The sequence below is a fragment of the Epinephelus lanceolatus genome, chromosome 2 (assembly GCF_041903045.1).
Source record: "Epinephelus lanceolatus isolate andai-2023 chromosome 2, ASM4190304v1, whole genome shotgun sequence".
Taxonomy (NCBI): domain Eukaryota; kingdom Metazoa; phylum Chordata; class Actinopteri; order Perciformes; family Serranidae; genus Epinephelus; species Epinephelus lanceolatus.
In genome coordinates, this window is record NC_135735.1 from 1,026,115 (window position 1) to 1,041,583 (window position 15,469).

At 43.3% G+C, this 15,469-nt stretch overlaps 1 protein-coding gene across 6 annotated transcripts in view; it reads right to left on the minus strand.

Moving 5' to 3' along the window:
- The window catches only part of fhod1 (formin homology 2 domain containing 1), an 86,823-nt gene extending 72,611 nt beyond the window's left edge, over nucleotides 1–14,212 (minus strand). For all 6 annotated transcript variants that reach the window (XM_033619952.2, XM_033619943.2, XM_078173029.1 and 3 more), the window contains exons 1-2: nucleotides 13,949–14,212; nucleotides 2,962–3,068 (exon numbers count right to left, since the gene is read on the minus strand). In XM_033619952.2, the coding sequence (XP_033475843.1) occupies nucleotides 2,962–3,068; nucleotides 13,949–14,113 (272 nt within the window). In that variant the 5' untranslated portion in view covers nucleotides 14,114–14,212. The remainder of the gene's footprint in view (nucleotides 1–2,961; nucleotides 3,069–13,948) is intronic.
- Nucleotides 14,213–15,469: the final 1,257 nt, after the last annotated feature.

Consider the following 15,469-nt stretch of genomic DNA (forward strand, 5'->3'; position numbering starts at 1 on the left):
TAGTGGAGTACGTTCACATATAGTGGAGTATGTTCATATGTAGTGGAGTACTTTCACATGTAGTGGAGTATGTTCACATGTAGTGGAGTACGTTCACATGTAACGGAGTACGTTCACATGTAGTGGAGTACGTTCACATGTAGTAGAGTACTTTCACATGTAGTGGAGTACCTTCACATGTAGTGGAGTACGTTCACATGTAGTGGAGTACGTTCACATGTAACGGAGTACTTTCACATGTAGTGGAGTACATTCACATGTAGTGGAGTATGTTAATATGTAGTGGAGTATGTTCACATGTAGTGGAGTACGTTCACATGTAGTGGAGTACCTTCACATGTAGTGGAGTATGTTCATATGTAGTGGAGTACTTTCGCATGTAGTGGAGTACGTTCACATGTAACGGAGTACTTTCATATGTAGTGGAGTACGTTCACATGGAACGGAGTACCTTCACATGTAGTGGAGTACTTTCACATGTAGTGGAGTACGTTCATATGTAGTAGAGTACGTTCACATGTAGTGGTGTACCTTCACATGTAGTGGAATACATTCATATGTAGTGGAGTACGTTCACATGGAACGGAGTACTTTCACATGTAGTGGAGTACATTCACATGTAGTGGAGTATGTTCATATGTAGTGGAGTAAGTTCACATGTAGTGGAGTACGTTCACATGTAGAGGAGTATGTTCATATGTAGTGGAATACGTTCACATGTAGTGGAGTACGTTCACATGTAGTGGAGTACGTTCACATGTAGTGGAGTACGTTCACATGTAGTGGAGTACTTTCACATGTAGTGGAGTACTTTCACATGTAGTGGAGTACGTTCATATGTAGTGGAGTACGTTCACATGTAGTGGAGTACGTTCACATGTAGTGGAGTACCTTCACATGTAGTGGAGTACGTTCACATGTAGTGGAGTACTTTCACATGTAGTGGAGTACTTTCACATGTAGTGGAGTACGTTCATATGTAGTGGAGTACGTTCACATGTAGTGGAGTACCTTCACATGTAGTGGAGTACGTTCACATGTAGTGGAGTACTTTCACATGTAGTGGAGTACTTTCACATGTAGTGGAGTATGTTCATATGTAGTGGAATACGTTCACATGTAGTGGAGTACGTTCACATGTAGTGGAGTACCTTCACATGTAGTGGAGTACGTTCACATGTAGTGGAGTACGTTCACATGTAGTGGAGTACTTTCACATGTAGTGGAGTACTTTCACATGTAGTGGAGTACGTTCATATGTAGTGGAGTACGTTCACATGTAGTGGAGTACCTTCACATGTGGTGGAGTACGTTCACATGTAGTGGAGTATGTTCACATGTAGTGGAGTACGTTCACATGTAGTGGAGTACGTTCACATGTAGTGGAGTACTTCCACATGTAGTGGAGTACCTTCACATGTAGTGGAGTACGTTCACATGTAGTGGAGTACGTTCACATGTAACGGAGTACTTTCACATGTAGTGGAGTACATCCACATATAGTAGAGTACTTTCACATGTAGTGGAGTACCTTCACATGTAGTGGAGTACGTTCACATGTAGTGGAGTATGTTCATATGTAGTGGAGTACTTTCACATGTAGTGGAGTACGTTCACATGTAGTGGAGTACGTTCACATGTAGTGGAGTACCTTCACATGTAGTGGAGTACGTTCACATGTAGTGGAGTATGTTCACATGTAGTGGAGTATGTTCACATGTAGTGGAGTATGTTCACAGAGTGGTATCTAGGGATCGACCGATATGGGTTTTTTAGGGCCGATACCGATACCGATTATTAGTAGTCAAGAAAACCGACAACCGATATTTAGAACTGATATTCATTTGCAGTAAAAATTAAAATTTTGGTGTCACAATTTAGAATAACACACCTGGGATTAGACTGAATACAACAGTATACTGTTTGTTTGTTTTTGTACTTTACTAAAGGATAATTTTTAAGGTACTTGTACTTTACTTTTCCATTTGATGCTACTTCTGTGGCTGTGGAGCCACAGAAGAAACTGTTGTCACACAGACAACAGTTTCTTCTCAGCGCGACACACACACACACACACAAGCAAGCGCCATACCGACCATACACAGCTGAAATGCACTGAAGCAAACTTCTACATGTCCGTTAGCTTTAGCAGCCGATGTGAAGTAGTTTTAGACGACATCATTGTTTCCAATGGCTGCCTGTTGCGACTCGCGAGCAACCGTGTGTGGGGGGGGGGGGGGGGGGGACAGACACTGAGATACAGTATGAAAATGGCGTGTTTATCAAGCATCAACAGTGGTGTCTTTAGAACTTCAGCATAGAGGATTTCTTATTGCAACTTCGACATTTTCTGTTGCCTTGCCTTCAAACATCACACTGCTGCTTCACGGACAATCCTCTCTCCGCTCCTCTCTCTCTGTGTGCCTGCAGCGCTGCATCTACCTTCAGTGTTGATTGGCTGTCACTCACTTGTGCCGTGTAACCAATCAGTGGGGGCTGTAGGCGGGACATTTGTTACACAGCACGGAGTGGAGACTTCAGGCAGACAGGCAGAGAGAGATGGCTGCATGAGAGCCAAAGGAGCGCGTTTTAATTAAAATAAACATATTTTAATTAAAAAAAACATATTTTGTCAGCTATCGGTGGAAAAAACGGCCGATGCCGATTATCATAAAAATGCTGAATATCGGCCGATACTATCAGCGGTGCCAATTATTGGTCGATCCCTAGTGGTATCAGTACTTTTACTGCAGTGAAGGATGTGAATACTTCTTCTCCTCCTGACTGCCCTTGTCCCTCAGCTGACAGTGAAACTAAACTCTGTATTTGACAGTCAGTCGTCAGCTCAGTCTGATGTTGGGTGGAGCGTCTCTTTAAACACCCACAGCTGAACTGGTCATACTGGGCCAGCCCCGACAGGAGAGACAGAGACAGACAGAGGACAGGCAAAGGTGTTCGTACCTCACGTCTTCATAGAAGCTGTCCAGCTCGTCTCTCTGCTCGGCCAGAGACAAGTCCAGGTCCAGGTAGTTTCCATTAGGGGACAACTGAAGGGTGCACTCCTCCAACTGAGGGACAGACAGAGAGACATTGTCAGATAAAAGACAGACAGACAGACAGACAGACAGACAGACCCAGCATGCATCTGGGCAACAGAGTCATGTTAACAGCCTATTATTTTCTCTACATGGTGTTCTATGATTATATGATTAGTTATTAGGAGTGAAAACAGTTACACAACATCAAACTGGCTTTAGTTCAATAATTTACATTATAAACTTCCTCCAATTAAAAAAGCATTTAACAGTTTTAAATCCATTTAAATACAGTTTTTACTTATGATGTAAATACTGTTCATATATTTTAGTGTTGAAATAATAAATCCTCATCATGCTGATGACTTAAAATTTGGCCCATTTAGTGACCCTGACCTGGTGAACCCACTGGTTGCTCTGGTTGTGAACATTAAATTGTATTACTGTAATTATAGCATTCTCTGAAACAAGAATTTTCCTTTAGGATAAATAAAGTTCTATTGATTTGAATAAAATTGAATGATTGTTAAAATTCAGAGTCAAAATCTGGTTTGTTGCTGAGTAGGTTAAGGAAATGTAATTTGGTGGTTTGTTGTAAAACTCCCAAAAAAAGGGAGAGAAAATTAAATTGAAAATAAAAATAAAGTTAAAATTAGAAATAAAAGCCAATGTTGCAAAAATCAAGAATATAAATATACTTGAGAATAAAAGTTATAATTAAAATATGAAGATTAAAGTGGAACACTTATAAGTCAGAGTTAAAATGAAAGATCTGTGTCGTTTGTGCAGGAACGTGCAGAGAGTCACAGTTTGAGGTTTGAAATCAGTGTGCGTTAAATCATAACAATTGGATCAAGTTATTCAGATATGAAAACAGTGTCTGCACAAATATCTGCATCCAACTGCATCTCTGTCAACTCCACAGGATTAATTAGGGTTACAGCAGTGTGAGATTTCACAATACGATGACCATCTCAGAGGACACTGTAGTATCACAGCATTGATCTCATGATCAGTCAGAATGATCCTTAAAGGAGTGAAAACAGAAGAGTTGTTGTTGGTTGAGCTGCATTTTTGTCCAAATCAAAGAAAAGCAAATGCACACAGTGTGATGACTGACAACTTATATATCAAAGTATTCCTTGAAAGCGTTGCATCACTCAAACTGAACACATATTATAACATGAACCTTCATGTCTGTGTGACAGAAGGAAACAAGCTCAGCTGGTGTCGTGTTTGACAGTGAAACTGATCCTGGATCAGCTGCTGTAATGAAACATAAACACAACCAACTGAACCTGTTCTGCTGACGAGGTCAGGTTGTTATTTCTACATCAACACCGTCATCATCAAACAACACCGGGAAGAAATATTCAGACATGATTATGTCATGATATCAGTTATGATCAGATCTGAACTGAGACTCCTCTGGTTTCTCAAACTAAAGACTAAGGTCATCATATTTCACTGAAGCTGAACCAAAAACTAAAACATAGTTTAGAATCCCTGCAACCACAATCACCGGTTGTATGACTCCACCCACCAACCCCACTCTGTGGTTGTATGACTTTGTGCCAGATCTAAAGAAATTCCCTCAGAGTGTTCCTGAGATATCACCTCCACAAGGATGGGATGAAGTATGAAACAATAATGGCTCCTGAACTGAAACTAACATTAAAAACTGAACCAAAATCAAAACTATAAAATTCTGCTAACCATTTCCATCACACGTCCTCTGCACGTTACAGACGTCTGATGTGGTGACGGAGTGTCAGAGGGCACAGACAGGAAATCAAACTATGTTCAACACTATGAGGATGATGATGACTTATTATTATGCCTCAGCACAGGAACATGACATCGTCTCCTCCCTGACTTCATTCATTAAACGATTTAATGCTCCGCCCTGTCACGACGCTGACGCATCATAGAGATTATCTGACACAAAGTCTGTGAGCGCTCCGTGTTTACAGACCCAAGATTCTTCTTCTGTTTTCACTGTGGGTTTAATGTGAGTCAGAGCTGAAGGAGAAGTAAATGAGGAGAGGAGGTGTGCAGGGAGGGGACGGAGGAGAGGAGGTGTGCAGGGAGGGGACGGAGGAGAGGAGGTGTGCAGGGAGGGGACGGTGTATAATAATGTGCGTGGATCTCTTTAATACGTCTGTCTCAGCGGTCGTCAAACATCACTTCATGCATCTGTTCATGTCTGTTTATTTTCATATGTTTTGAATTGTCCTCTGACTGTGTGTCGCTGCAGCACATTAATATTCTCATGTCTGTAAGTGAAACAGAACAAAACAGAAATGAAAATAATACAAACAGTAACATCAGTCAACACTGAATAAAATCATTTATATTCTGTTTCATGATCTTGTGTCGTGTTAATAAGGTGCTCCATGTACGTAAATCAAACCAACCCACAGTGTAGCTGTGTGTCCTGCAGGTGTGGCTCAGTGACACATGATCCACTGAGAGTGACCTACATCACACACACACAGTGTCATTCATAGAGACAAGCACAACTACACACCTGTACTACACACCTGTAAGACTAGAACTACACACAAGTCTAATCACTTCATCACTGAGTCCAAGTGAATTTTTGTGCATAATTTGAAAAATTGAGATATCACGTCACATGACTGCGATGGAAAGACGGACAAACTGAAGTCATGATGCGTCTGGTCACAGCTATCGCCATCATGGAGTCATAGTAAGTTAGACTCCTTCAAACAGATCAGCAGAACGTCAGGTTCAGAGGAAGTTTGTGATGAAACACTGTTCATCATTTAATCAGGATGAAGTCTAATAACTCTAAGTCTAACTTCTCAGTTCATTGTTCAGAGCACAGTAAAAAAAAAAACACACATCACATTTTCCTCGAGCCAAAAGTGATGTCATCAGGTGTGTTGGTTATGTCACAGATTTTGCCCGTTGCTCCGACACACAACAGTTTTGATTAGTCCGACTAAAACTGGACTTTTAAAATCCCTGTAAACATGTCAGTGTGAGTGAAATGTTCCTGCAGTGAATGTGTCACAGTGGGACTAACACACCCAGATCATGTGACTCCTGCATGTATACAGTCAATCAGACCCAAACTGGCCGAGGCGCTCTGAGCATGCTCCACAGTTTCCGCCCCGGGCTTTGACCCGGAAGTCCAATAGCATTAAATGTGTAAGAGAAGAAGAAGCCGGTAACAACATGGAGAAATCTACATCCAGAGCCGTGACTTTTTGGACGGACCAAATGTACAGAGCTGTAAAGTTGTCCACCATGGTAGCAGTTAGCTGCTAGCTAACCGTAGCTAACTTGTTTGTCCATTGTTTGGTCTGTGACGTAATAGGTCAACAGGAAAAAGGTCAAATACTAACAAGCTGAAAGGGGGCATATCTCCACCTATCGTAGAGGAGTCGCACATACTTGGCTCAATAAATGGATTCCCCTCCCGTGCTTGTATACTGGGACAAGGACAGTAGGCCAGTTAGATGTCCTCGTCCAGCTGGGACTGGAGCTCCACTTCACTGTTTCCATGGAAACGCACTGACAGGTGTAACGAGTGATGGAGGGGAACCAGTATCGATATGCAAACAAATATTTAAGGACGCTTCTGCGTGCATCTAATCTGATGAAGAGAATGTGCTCACACAGATTTAGTTGTGACTCTACAGTTTTGTGGATCCAGCTGCAGGTGGTTTAAACCCAAACCTGATCTTTTCCAAACCACAACCAAGTGGCCTTTGTGCCTGAAGCTAAACACCTGTGAACCACAGCGTTGTTGAAATGAAAAGTCTGAAGGTATCTGCTTCATAATGATGTTCAAACACAACGTATCTGTGGTTTGTACAAACACTTGTTCTGCAGGCTGGACTCATCAACACGCTCCTGATGTAACGTTCTGTCTGCTGATGTCTGATCAGCTGATGTTATCGTCGTCCTCTAAACAGACGTCCTGCAGGTCGTCTGTGATGCAACACACCTGGTGCTCACCGTCACAGTCTGATGATGTCACACATGTTTATCTGTCATTAACTCCTCAGTATCTGATCTTTGCAACACGACACACACTCTGTGCAGCCGACATGACAACAGATCAACTTTCCTCTCTTTTTTCCTCCGTGCAGTAAACACAGTGTTTGAGTGAAAGTGAGGTCACGTTAGAACGCTTTCTGTCTATTTATAGTCCGGTCCTGCGGCTCAGCTGGCAGCGTCTCGTAGCTCTGAGTCATGGTCAGGTATGAAGCTGGAATCAACGCGGCCACAAAACAACCAGGTCTGATAGTGAGCAGCTGAAAACACACTGCAGAGTATCTGAACCAGCAGAGCTGCATTCTTCTGACAACAGCAACACCGCCACACACACTCTCAACACACACTCTGAATACACACTCTGGATACATGTACACACTCTAATGAAGCTGGAGTGTGTGTTCCAACACATGACATCATGGTTTAAACTGTTAAAACTCTGTCAAAGGTCGTTCACAGACTTTTTTCTGGAGCATTTATAAGAAGACTTCAACACAACATTAGTGAAGCTCCAGACTCTTTGTCACGCTGTAGGTGTGAAACTTACAGTAACGTACTTCCTGTCAGCACTGACACCTGTCAGGTACTACGAGTCTGCAGATATTACTGAGTGAAGTCCAGAGGTGGAGGGACTCACACCTCTGACTGAAGTTAACTCAGAGCTGGTTGGTGTTCTCACGGCAGCGTTTACAAGCCGACCACATCATGTTGAATCTGTGAAGACACCTCTGTTCTTCTCTCATCATGTCTCCATAGCAAACAAACATGGTAAAAACTTTTGCCTAAAACTTTATGATTTCAGTACAAATGGTCTCGTGCACAGTGGAGCAGCGTGTCTGTGCACGAGACTGGATTTGAACTGTGCCCAAGTGGAGCTCATACTCACGTGTGTGCACGTGCTCAGGGCGCGCTATTTGTATGAGGTAGTATTTTAAATCATTATCTTTGGAGTTAAAGTTGTGTTTGATCGTCTGACTGGATCAATGAGACTGATTATTCTGCAGCAGTTGTGTGTCAGAGTGTGAACTGATGTGTTCACGTAGTTTTGCTGTTGTTAAGGTCGACCTGTTCACTGTGACTCATCAAGAACGTTTTGATCCTTTCTGATCCTCTGTTCACCATGGAGACATGAGAGACACCATGGAGACATGAGAGACACCATGGAGACATGAGAGACAAGTGAAGAGTGAAGAGTTTTCTTCATGAAGTCAACATAACACACGGTGATACACACATGATCACTGTATGTTTGAAGTCGTCCTTTAAAGTTCCCAAAGTGTTTGTACGTGTGCAGCAGACTGATCCTTTCAGCTGCTCAAGGTGGAGCCACTTTTATCTGCTTCATATACTGACCTGCACTGGTGCAGCATTTCTCTAGTCTTCTGACCACTCAAAGCACTTTTTACACTACGAGTCACATTCACACATTCACATACTGGTGGCCGAGGCTACTTTACAGGGTGCTCCTCAGTAACCACTCACAATCACTCACACACCAATGCAACAGCCACCAGGAGCAAGTTAGCATCAACATGCAGGCTGACGGATCCAACTGCTGATCTCCCAATTAGTGGATGACTGATGATTAATATGTCCCTCTGGGATGTTTAATATCGCGTCATTGTGTCATGTGGAGCTGCCCAATTCTGTCGGTCAATGAGCTGCAGTGAAACGAGTGACTGTTCATATGAACTCAGATCATGTTTAATCTAATGACTTCACACAAACTTACATCTGATGTTAAAATAAAGAAGAGTCACATTTTCTCTCCAGCTAACAGCTGCTAGCTCATTAGCATCTCCAGTCTGTCTGCAGCTTTATTTAGCTTGCTGGCTAATGTTAGCATACATTTCCTGTGTTGTTGCACCCCCCCCGTGACGAAAAATGACTCAGTGGGTGTTTGCCCTCCTGATGGAGCGAGGCTAACAGTTTCCCCCTGTTTCCAGTCTTTGTGCTAAGCTAGGCTAACATGTCTCAGCTCTGGACAATGAACAATGAGTAAAATGAAACTCATCGTCGGGCCATTTCCCTGCAGCTGTGTTCAGTTCTTATCAGCACGCTGCTGTTAGTATTACATCCGTCCATCCATCCATCCAGCTTATCTCCTGTTTACAGGTCCCACCCTTTTCCTCCATGATCACTCCACTCTGCCCTCAGTGGAGGAGGAGGGGCAGGAGGAGGAGGAGGAGGAGGAGAAAACTGGCTCAGAAAAAGCAGAACACTGCAGAAGAATGAATAAAATGTTTGAGCCTCTGTGTCGGCCTTATCACCTCATTGGATCTCGGCCTGCAGGTCCGGCCCCAGAGCATGATGGGAACAATTAGGGGGTCTGTGGAGGAATGTAATCTGGTGGTGCCGGCGCTCTCTGGTCTTTATCTGATGCCGGAGATTCCAGCGGGGCTCTGAATGCCTCGCAGGAGGCTGGACAGGGATTTAGTCTCCTGTCTTAAACTGTCATGGCGGCATTTAAACTTTGATCTGAAGCAGGAGCTGAGATGGCGCTGAATAAGAGTCATAAATAAAAATGTTTTTTTATTGGGGAGAATCATCAGAGTCTGAACAGATCTGAGTAACAGTAATAAATAAAGTGGTGTTCCAGCGAAGATCATCAGAGTCTGAACGGGCCGTCAGGTCGCAGCAGGTCTGACAGGAAGCAGAAACATGAAGCTGAGCGTGTTCAAACACAGACTGCTGAGTAATAACGACCTGAGGAAACACAAGCTGATGCTCCACCGTGACTTTATCCCAGTCAGTGTACTTTAGCTCCGCTCATATCTGAGGAATGAGTGCGAACGTGAAAAATATCTGATACATAACTGTGGTGTTAAACTGTGACGCTGCATTCACTTCCTGGACAAAAACAGTTGCAGCATCAGTAAGAGAGGAGATTCTCAAGTTTCCACAGAGACAGATTCAAACTGAGTCATTACACTGTGCAGGAAGCAGCAACATCACTGTGGACCTTTAATTTGACGGGACACAGCTGTGAGTCCAGCAGCGTTCAGGTTCAAGAGATCAAACGTCAAAGATTTGAGCCACAGGTTCAGACTGAGGAGTCTGACATCACTGATGACAAGGCCTCACCACTTTAGATCTGAACTCATTCGTTCCTCCATGTTAACATCTGACAGTGTTAGAACATGGTTTGATTAACCTAAATGACCAAACACTGAGGAGATACAGTCCTAAAAGTTGATCCACATTGGACCCCCCCCCCGCCCTCCTAAAGACTCAGATATCTGCTCCAAACATAAATCCATCAGTGCAGATTAATGCTAACAAACTAGGAGATTCACAAGTTCGATGCTTCTGGACCAAAACAAATAAATGTGCAGTGGAGGTGTGAGTCCAGCGTTCTGGGTCCTACTCTTACTTAAAGGCGTTCCCCAGGGTTCCACACTGGGACCATTAATATTGTCCATGTCCAGGGTTTCCCACACAGTCATTCATTTGTGGCGGCCTGCCAAAATATAAACTTCTGCTGCCACATACTGGTGTTCTATTTTAAGAGCTAGACAGTTCATTGGGAGCTGCTGGAATATAAATACTGTTCAGATATTCAGAGCTCCAAGCTGTCACAGCGCAGAGCGAGTCTGGACACAGACGGAGCAGCAGAACACCAGGCGCGGTGACAGTGAAACTGAACCGTTCATTGTGCTGCGTCTGAAGGTTTGTCTCTGCAGCAGCTGCTCCTCTCATCCATCAATCTGATCTGATCAGACTGATATGAAGGGACACACACACACACACACACACACACAACCTGTGTTTTGCATATTGCATTTTTACAGGATGTGTGACAGTGTAATAATAATGTAATGTTCATGCCGCCATCTTGGCTTGTCGCTCTTGAAATAGAGATTATTAATCTCAATGAGACTTCACTCTGTTAAATAAAGGACACATATATGATTTTTTCCTCTGTTGTTCTCCTTAAAACTCAATTTGGAAAAAACACAATGTTTTTATTTTGACATGTTACAGTACGGACACTTGTTTATTTCTCCTGTCCTGCTGTGCCACAGCTCAGTCTGACACATGAAGAACTCTGCCCTGTCTGTCCAGATATTTTTGTGAACAGATATGTTCCTCTACATTTGGGCCTCTCGTCACACAAACAGAGTTTTAGGTCATGACAAAGGGTATTTTTCAAAACGCCCACTAAGGTCAAGATTTATCAAAACTCTGTTTCCTGTTCATCTGTGTGGACGTGTAAAATGGAGCGTCTGGGGAGACTATGATGTCATCTTCTTACATCGAGTGTCTATTGATGCTTTGTGTGACGAGCAAACGCTGAAAACAACAACAACAACAATGGCGGGCTAACGCTTTGCTAACGTTTTGTCAACACTGCTTGGTCTAATGACGACTTTACACTGAAACCACCACTTCAGGGACGAACAGAGACATCTGCTGCACCCAGTGTTCCTGCTGCACCTCAGCGCCCACGGATTTAAGTCCACTAGAAACAAAAGTTCTGGATCAGGACCAGTGGAACCAGCAGACGGTGGGACACTTTCCAGAGTGGGATTGTTGTTGATGTGGAGTGGAAGGAAAACTGTCACATGTCCATGTTGATAACACAGCGGCTGCACGGCTCCATAAACATGTGGAGCGCCAGCTGTCAGTCATGGAAACACAGCAGCTCTGCAGCAACGCTGTCTGTGTGAACACTGCACACATCAGTGTTTGGAGTCAGTTTAGTGTTCTAGTGTTGATGAGACGAGATATTTTGGTCGTGTGGATGGACTTTATTTCTAAACTGAGGGAAATTTATCTGTTTACAACAATATCTGGATACATGTTGACAGGCCTCACTGAGTTTCTGTTTGACATGACTGAAGAGCTGAAAATTAAAATAAAATTACAGCACAAGTCAGTCAGCAGGAATGTGAAGTACAAAGTCGTGTGAAGCGTCTGGTCACAGGCTGATGATGCTGTCGCTCATTTCATGTGGACTCAGTTTATTGTGTGTTCGGCTCCACTGACGATAGCACAAACCAAATCAGCCTCGAGTTGATCAGTAGGACGGCCCCTCTGGTTCCTACCTGACGACTGTACCTGAGTATTAGACTAACATGTTGACCTGATGATGGCGCTACATTAAAAGTCAAAGGATGATCAAAGTCATCACGGTTCATCCTGAGGGGAGCATGAACCATGAAGCACATTTCATCACAGTCCATCCTGCAGATGTTTCAGTCTGACAGACAGATGTGTTCATCTCTGAGGCTACGCTGCCGTCACAGCTAACAGTCAGTGAACGCAGCGCTGAACAGCATCAGAGAGACAATGATGGAGTGTCTCTGATCAGCAGGATCGACGACAGTAACAGTGTCTCAGTGAGACAGCTGCTGTCAGAGTCCTCCATGAGTTTAAACCCTCCTGGTGGTTTATAAAGCACAGACACAGGGCTGCTTCCTGTCTCCACTGTCTGAGCTGAACATGAACAGACAGCTGCAACACACACCTGATACACTCATCTCAACAGAGGTGGGACCAAGTCACAAGTCTCAAGTCTTTGCACTCAAGTCCCGAGTCAAGTCCAAAGTCATAAACATTGAGTTTCGAGTCCTGAACAAGTCCCAATGTGCTCTGCACCAAATGTAGCATGACACAGTAATGATGCTGGCTGAGCATCAGGTCGCTGGATGTGTTAACGTCTGTGTGACGTCAAAGGTGGAACAAAGATGGAAGTTGTAGTGTCTCCATCTGTAACCTTCAACTTGCGCAGTTTGCAAACTGAAAATCATTTTTTGTCAACCACCGCTTGGTTTCTGTGCACAAATACAATTATCTTTCATGTCATATTTTACCAACTGGCGCTCAGTAACATAACGTTAGTTCATTTTCTCCTGCAGCTAGTTTGGACGCTGTCAGGTCGGTTCAGACGAAGTGGATCTGGGGAATCAGGCGTCGACACGCTGGGAATAAATTACTTTCAGGGAAAAAAAATTAATTGTGTCACACTTTTAAAATAATATATCTTTTAATCTTTGGGCTGCAGGGAAGCTATCAAGTATTTTCAAATCAAAGGTTCAAATCCAAATGAAGTCACAAGTTGTTGTTAGAGTCATTGTTGAGTCTCAAGTCTTTTTTGATTTCGTCATGACCAGTCACCAAATGTGTGACTCGATCTGACTCAAGTCCAAGTCACTTGGCTCACGTCCAAACCTCCGGACCCAATACTGATGGGCTGAAGCAAAGCACCTTCAGATATTCATTGAGTGCTCAGTGGCGTTCAGCTGACTCAGAAAAAACAACTATGGAAAACAGGCTGGAAAATTAATGACACCAGACTCCATTTAAAAAATGTAATTTTTAAGGTGACACAGATCATCAGAAGCCATACCTGAGGAGTGTATGACTGATCTATTGATTTAAGGCTTCTGGTAAATTCGACTTGAAATCTAAGTTTTTAAATGAACAGAATTAAGTATTGAATGTAGAGTACTGGCTGTATCTCAGTCCGAGACTTTCAATCACACTCTACATGGCCAATGCACCATGAATACATTAAATGGCCTGATTTTTAAACGCAGTTTGGCGTGTCAGCCTGAGCTGGAGTAAGAGCAGAGGATCTGATGTTTGTTTCTCTCGTGCGGCTTTAAATCTTTTTAGCTTCAGTGTATGTGTGTGTGTGTGTGTGTGTGTCACCTGTGCAGGTTAGTCAGTCACTTTACATATTAATCAGCAGTTACAGAATATTTAAAGCGGTGTCTTTATGGTTGAATCGGGCGGAGCGGAGCCTGATCTGTTATCAGTTCAGCTGGTTGTTATAAACTTGAGTTAGCAGCAGGTTAAAGAACCGACAGGTGAGCAGAAGTTACCTGTGCAGGTGAACAGTAGTTACCTGTCCACAGGTAGTAAAGTCAGAGACCCACCTTGAGAGGCGCCTCCAGCAGCTTGTGTATCCCGGCGATCTGCTCGCTGAGCGGCAGGTTCTCCTCCACGTTCACCGTCGGAGGTCTCCGAGGTTCGGGGAAGTTGGTGCAGATAAACGGGTCCGAGTCCTCCAGGTACTGGACCCGGCACACGATGGAGGCCATGGCCGAGAGACCGCGACCCTGCTGCGGCTACAAGTGTCTGTGTGTGTCGGTGTAGATCCGTCCGGCTCCGGAGGATCCTTTCAAATGAAGAGAACCCGCTCCTCACCGCCGGGACACCGGGGCCGTCAAGCTGCGGCGGATATACACATGCACTTCCGGTCACACCTTCCAAAATAAAGGCAGTTTTTGGCGGCTATTTTTTTTATTATTATTATTTAGGTTGTTTTGATCATTTATTATTAATTAGATTTAGTATATAATTAATTTCTTGTTACTTTTATGTATCAAACACCAACAAGTTGCAAAAAGGCCTGTTGAATAATCTTAAAGCACCTGGTGACGGACCTCTGATTTTATTTCTGATCCAGTGGAGAGACATACACACTTATATACACACTTATATACACACTTATATACACACTTACATACACAGTTATATACACACTTACATACACACTTATATACACACTTATATACACATTTAAATGTTTAAGGTATGTTTTCACCACATCTCTGAAATCAGTGGTTCCCAACTGGTGGGTCGTGGTGCAGAGGTGTGTCACAGGTCCACTCTGAAGGACGTAAGTGACTCACAAACAAACATGTCAGGTTTGTAAAAAACATTCTTTATTTTTAAGTTCGGTGAACTTATGACACAGAGCTGCATCTCTGAAGCTGTTTCCTGCTGTAGAGTGAATCATGGACAGTTACCTGTCAGAGACAAACCAGCTCAACGACACGTCGAAACACAAGTATGATGCTGAATGTCTTAAATTGTATGAAGCTGGGGTGTCGGTGCGTGAGTGGATAGAGCAGGCGTCCCATGTACAAGGCTGTTGCTGCAGCGGTCCGGGTTCGAGTCCAGCCTGTGGCCCTTTGCTGCATGTTACTCTCTCTCTCTCCCCCTCTTCACACTCACCTGTCCATTAAAGACAAAATGCCCAAAACAAACGGTGTGAAGCTTCAAATAATGACTGAGGAGAAATCTAGACCAGTTTGGAACCACTGTCTTAAATAAAAAGATTCCCCTAAACATCTTAGTTACTCACTACAAACTAGAGAAGGAAGAAAGGAAGGAAGGAAGGAAGGAAGGAAGGAAGGGACAGACAGACGAATGAAAAAATGTGAGGGAAGGAAAAACTGGATTTTGTTCCTGATTTTTCTTCCAGTGTGATTTAAACTGTCTTTAATGCGCTGTTCAGGTCACGAACAAAATTCTGAACACTTCCTTTTTTATTTCAAACATTTACTTTTACTTTTAATACTTTAGTTCCTTTAACACCATAAAGTTACTTTTGATACTTAAGTTCAGTAAATATCAGATAGCTTAAGACTTTTACTCTAAAATATTCTAAC